Genomic DNA, 5,893 nt, shown 5'->3' on the forward strand with positions numbered 1-5,893 from the left:
GCTGCAGCCTTCACCGCAAGCCACTCTGCCAGCCGCTCCGCTCCACCAGCCGTCCCATGAGTCACTCTAGCCATCCTACAAATTGCTCCGCTCTGCTAGCTGCTCCGCTCCAGCCATCCTGTGAACAGCTCTGCTCCACCAGCCACTCAGCAACATATCTTCAGGCCCCCACCCACCCCAGCACTCAGTGATTTCAGCTTTTAATAATTTTAGCTCTTTAATGATTTCCGCTTGTAGTAGGGAAGACTCAGTGCTAGTGCACCATTGGCCCAAAGTGAATTCAGCTTAGCAGCCTATAACTAGACTCCTAATGGAATCAAAATTAGCTCTGATAGTCTACAATAGAAAGAGAAAAAGGTGCACTTGGTGTCTCATGCCCTCAATAGGGACCTATACCTACAAATACAAATACCTATCCCCAGCCTGTTTTAATCTACTGGGTTTTGGAACCCATGTCCCTTGTCTAGCGAGTGCTACTTAGTTTATGGTGAGTCCCTCTGTCATAAAACAGTTCCACTGTCCTTGATTCACATAATCAGGGTAACAACACTTTATTCTTCCTGCCCCAATAACAGAGAAGCTGGGGATCCCACAGCAACCAAAGTGACCATTTGGGCTGCTGTGGGCTCATGCGAGGCGGGGTGGGTGTGCCTATGCAAACAAGATCAGCCCCTGAAGTTCTTTCCCACAACTCGCCACAATTCACCACCAGATGTCAGGGTAGAGCTCATCCTGACTCTGCTTACATGTGTAATTGTGAAAACATGGGCACTAGTGTAAAGATTGGTCTGCTCCATGTCGCTGCTCCCAGAACTCCCCATGCACATCCCAGAGCTTGTCTGTGATTACTGGGAAAGTTTCCCACCAGGCAACTCAGTGTGTCTCGGTCTCTGGATTGTAGCCCTGAACCGAAGCATCTGCCTTGGATCTGGCCTGACAGGCCCAGGAGGGTGGTGGTGGTGGTGGGGGCTGCACAGGCTGGGAGAGGCCTGACCTGGAGAATGATGAAGCAGATGCCGAGATGCAGGGGTGTCAGGAAACGTTTATTGAGGAAGAGAAGGAATCCCAGGAAAGCACGACCTGTTCTCCTAGCAACAGCACTGGGGATGGGGAGAGTCCCTGGGGGTCAGGTCTTTGTCTTCCGGCTAATCCGATCTTGGCAATTGGTCAGTGCGGCTGAGGCAGCTCATCCCCTCTGGAGTCTGGGTTCGGGCAGACAGGAGTTAGGGAGACCCTGGGAAATAGGACAAAGCCGTCAGAGCCCTTGTACCATGGCACTGTGAGGCACCTCCCCCACTCCTTAACCAGTCCTGCCTTGAAGATAGTTTAAATTCCAGCCTGGCTCAGTGCTGGAGACTCAGAGCTGATCCTCAGCAGCACCATGGCATCAGGATGCATTGACCCCCCACTGCCTGGGGCACCTTACACACCCAGCGGGTATATTTCCAGTTCCTTGGCTAGTCACTTTCACTGCTAAAGCTGCAGGGAGAGAGGAACTGAGACTCTTCCAGCTGGGGAGGGTGGGCGGAGGGCAGCCAGTGCTGCAGGAGTGGGATGAGCTCCCTTCAGTCTGCAGCTATGTGCCTGTGAGAGATGGGCCCCGTACGCAGTGTGTGATGCTGTATGGAACAGGGGTGACCATTTATAATGTTATTGATACCAGTATTACAAAATTACAATGAATCTTACAAGATATGCCATGTAAGGTATCAGTGGAAAAGTTTGATTGGCTAAATATGATAATCATGTTTATATGTATGTATCATATTTGTACTGTGAGTTATAAATATGTGTGGTATATTTGTATTTCAAACTTGTGCTGTGTTTCTGGGTGACACCCCCCAGACAGATTGGCATCAGCACTATCCAACCAGCTATACAATGAACTCATGGAGAGAAAGCAGGGGTTACAGCTATGAGTCAGCAGGACATGTAGGGACATGTCTGTGGACAGGGGTCTGCAATTGCTTTTCCAGGCCTATGTGCTTGTAGGTTTGTGTTTGGGACACAGGATGTACAAGCCACACGACAAAGAATATAAAATGGCAGCTGCATCTTCTCCATTTTTGTCTTCAATCCTGCTTCTCACCTCTGGAGTAACTTCTCTACACACTGAAGCTCTGAGAAAGGACTGACTAACCCATCTAGGCTGTGGATGTGTTCCAGAGGGACTCTACAAGTCAGCAAACTCACCAATGCTGCTAAGAACTTGATATATGGACTCTGAAATTATAAGTATGGATCTGATGGCTTTGACCATTTAATAGCTCTCTTGTTCTTTTCTTTTCTAATAAACCTTTAGTTTTAGACACTAAAGGATTGGCCGGCAGTGTGTTATTTTGGGTAAGATCCAACCTAATACTGACTTGGCAATGTGACTGGCCCTTTGGGGTTCAGAAGAACATTTTGCCGAGTGAGCAGAGTTTTGAAATAACTGCTCACCTTACTGCACCTAGGTGCTGATTGGGAGCCAGAGAACATGAATGCAGTAAAGGGGGCTGGGTGATTTCTTTCTGTTTTAGCTTCTTGATAACCAGTGTGGGGGAGCAGGAGCACAGTTTGTGACTGGTTGGTGAATCTGACTTCAGTGTTAACCTCCAGCTTTGGGAGGATCTGTCTCCTTTTTTCAGCCTGTCCTGACCTTGGCATTTTCAGTGAGCGCTGCCCTTTCCACACACATTCACCGTCTCCGCGCTGTCCGTGTACCCTGCATGCTCCACGTCTAGATAGCCATGTCTAGATAATACTTAGTCCTGCCATGAGTGCAGGGGACTGGACTAGACGACTCCTCAAAGTCCCTTCCAGTCCTAGGATTCTATGCTCCATACCAACTGCAGCAGCCCTGAAACACACCTAGACTACACCCAGGCACCGTAGGAATCGGTAGGGGACATACATGAGGGGCACCATTTACTGGAGGGCAGCCTGGGGGCCCTGGTGTGTTCCCAGCATCTCCCTGTATAAGTAGCAGCACCTGCCCAGGCTGGCATAGGTCTTACCCTGGCCTGCACAGGCCTGGAGACAATCGACTTTAGTCTCAAAGTTGTTCTTGTTCCCATTGCAGCCACCGTAAGAGAATTCTTCACACTTCTTAGAGTGCCAGTTGTAGAACCATCGAGGAATGGCAGCAGTACAGGGGCCCACTTCAGTGGGGAGGCTGCAGATATCTGCGGGCACAGGACAGAGAGACAAGGGACTCAGAAACAGAGACTTCTGCCAAGGAACTGTCTCCCCGCACCCAGATGAAGTGGGTGGGCATGAGGGCACAGGAGCAGAGGCTTGTCCTATGGGCATCTCTGTGTGATGTGATGTAGCCTTTACCACCCAAAGTGAGAAATCATCAGGGAAAAATATCCGTGTCCAGCTTCAGCAGAGACTTAGCACCCTGGGGCAAGGGCGTTCCAGAGGATGGAAGATTCTCTCCTTCCCCCGCAGAGCTGGCAGTGCCCCTCCGAGCGCTAGAGAAATGGCACAAAGGATTGCACGTGGACACAGAAATGGACGTCTGGAGTCCCTGGAAAGGAAGGTGGCCCCTGACTTCATGGTGCTGCTGGGAGCCAGGTCTGAGTGCCCAGCGCTGAGCCAGGCTGGGATTTAAACAAAAACCCAGGTGGGGCCAGGTCAGGCGTGGGGAGAGGTGGCTCATGTGACCTCTTGGCTCTGCCATGCACCAGTGCCCAGCACACGCTGTCTGACAATAAATCAGCCCCCCGGAAGGAACAAGGAAACAACCCAGATCCTGGGGTCTGAGAACCTCCCAGCACTCAGCAGCTCTGTGACTGCAGAGTTCGGTGTAAACGGGGTGACTCCACTGCAGTCCCTAGGGACGTGAGTGTGAAACCCAAGAGAGATCAGGATTAGCCCAGAAGAGACTCACCCCTTCGTTGTGGAAACATTGCAGCACAGAAATGACCAACACCCTCTTCCTGCTTCAGCAAAGACCCCAAGTCCCTGAGGGCATTGGATCATTCAGGCCATGGTCAGTCAGTGACTGATTTCTCCTCCCATCTCCCAGTGAGTGAGCGGGGTGCCCTGGCCTACAGGCAGCCCTGTGTCACAGGCTGGAACAGGGCTCGGGGTAGGTTTAGTTATAAACAACGTGATCTTACCCTGCACAGGTTTGTGCCGAGCGCTCGTGTTCAGACACCCAAGCCCAGCAGGGCTCTTCCCATCTGCGGTCTGGCCAAAGCAGGCCTGGAACCGAGTTAGCAGGTCTAGGGGCCCTCACAGCACGAGAGAGCTCAGGGCCCTCCGGTCAGGGAGTGGAGATCAGCCCCAGTGGCCTGGCCATCTTCCCAAACTGTCGCTCAGGACCCAGCCCTGAGCCTCACCGTGCCCGCCGCACTTCCTGAGACATTCTGTTTGAGTCTCAAAGTTGTTCTTGTTCCCATCACAACCTCCATAGGTGAATTTCTCACACTTCTTGGCCTGCCAGTCGTGGAACCAGCGAGGGATCATGGCATAACAGGACCCGGGGTCAGCAGGGAGTCTACAAAGGTCTGAGGGACAGAGCAGAGAGAGAAGAGTCTGAAAGGCAGAGCAAAGCCACTCGGAGCCGGGAAGCAGAAAACGAGGGTTTCTCCTCCGTCTGTAGAACTGATAAATCAAATTGTTTTTAATTGTTCACTTTATTAATGTAACTTCTGTTCACCATCCACTACACTTGCCTACATTGTAACTTCTGTTCACTGTTTGCCATATTGGAATTCAAACCCCATTTTAAAACGTTCACTCCATTTTGTAAATGCTTCCTCCAACCTTCATTTTTTGCAAACCCTGCTGTAATCTTATTAGTTTAGTTTAGATGTGTGACTGAGGCATGTATGGATAATGAAATCAACCTCCAGACCCAGCCTGTCCTGATAAAATAAAGTTCAAACAGCAAAGGCTGAAGATGCAAACAAGAGCCCGAACAAAGTGAGAAGAGTCCACCCTAAAAAGAAAAGGTACAATAGAAGAAAGATCAAAGCCAGGTCCCAGGCTGAAAGTCACGCCTGCAATTGACGGGTGATCAATCACCAAACCCAGAGGCAGCGTGACACAGCAAGACCTATAGACTGGATTCAAACTCAAGCCTACAAAAAGGATGGGTGGGATGGGAGACTTTGGGGGGTAACATTCTGCTGCCAACATGGAAGGGCATCGGTGCAGGCCCAACAGAGATCCAGCTCGTCCTTGCGCCCGGCTTTCCTGGCCAGTTACCGCCACAAGCTACGAACCCACGCTGCAAAATCAAGCCACGAACCCAAGCTATGTCCAGGACTGGTAACTATGCAGCAGCTGCAGAACATCTGATGGATGTGTGTGTGTGTGAATGTGTGTGTGTGAATGTGTGTGTATGTGTGTGTGTGTGTGTGTGTAGGTATTGGGTATAATGTGTGTGTATAAGGATTAGGATATTAGTTATTGGTCATAAATCAGATTTTTATCATAATAAATGTGGCATCTTTGTCTTGCCCCCTGAAAAGATCCTGCGTAGTTTTGTCTGTACAACACGTCCCCCGATCCCTTCCCCCTCCACTGCTTGCTGCCCGCACTTACCCCCAGCCGCAGGCGGCAGCTGGGCCCAGAGGGCCAGGATCCCCAGGAGGAAGAAGGTGGCCCCTGACTTCATGGTGCTGCCGGGAGCTGGGTTCAGTGCCCAGCGCTGAGCCGGGCTGGGATTTAAACCCGGTGGGGCCGGGTCGGAAGGGTGGGAGGAGGCCGCAGTGACCTATCGGCTCCTGCCACGCTCCAGCTCCCAGCACGCACTGTCTGACAATAAATCAGTCCTCCCGGATGGAACGAGGAAACAACCCGGATCCCGGGGTCTGGGAAACCCCCTCGAAGAAACCTGGAGAAACAGGGAGGTCCAGGCCCAAAAGTCCCGTTGGCTGCAGTCTCAGCGACTGAT

At 51.4% G+C, this 5,893-nt stretch overlaps 1 protein-coding gene across 1 annotated transcript; it reads right to left on the reverse strand.

The window, feature by feature from the left end:
- Positions 1 to 1,037: 1,037 nt before the first annotated feature.
- Positions 1,038 to 5,616, reverse strand: LOC123348227 (kunitz-type serine protease inhibitor bitisilin-2-like). The gene is made up of 4 exons (XM_044985708.1): positions 5,542 to 5,616; positions 4,332 to 4,499; positions 3,000 to 3,167; positions 1,038 to 1,234 (listed from the first exon to the last, which is right to left on the reverse strand). The coding sequence occupies exons 1-4, from the start codon at positions 5,612 to 5,614 to the stop codon at positions 1,224 to 1,226; spliced, it is 420 nt and encodes a 139-aa protein (XP_044841643.1). The 5' UTR covers positions 5,615 to 5,616; the 3' UTR covers positions 1,038 to 1,223.
- Between the last annotated feature and the right edge of the window lie 277 nt (positions 5,617 to 5,893).

This window comes from Mauremys mutica, chromosome 13 (assembly GCF_020497125.1).
Source record: "Mauremys mutica isolate MM-2020 ecotype Southern chromosome 13, ASM2049712v1, whole genome shotgun sequence".
In the NCBI taxonomy this organism is placed as follows: Eukaryota; Metazoa; Chordata; order Testudines; family Geoemydidae; genus Mauremys; species Mauremys mutica.

Excerpts from the sequence above, each read along its gene's own strand:
- LOC123348227 (XM_044985708.1), bottom strand. The coding sequence starts at position 5,614 with ATGAAGTCAGGGGCCACCTTCTTCCTCCTGGGGATCCTGGCCCTCTGG. Across the intron at positions 4,500-5,541 it reads GCTGCCGCCTGCGGCTGGGG|ACCTTTGTAGACTCCCTGCT; the intron begins GTAAGTGCGGGC and ends TCTGTCCCTCAG. Across the intron at positions 3,168-4,331 it reads CAGGAAGTGCGGCGGGCACG|ATATCTGCAGCCTCCCCACT; the intron begins GTGAGGCTCAGG and ends CTGTGCCCGCAG.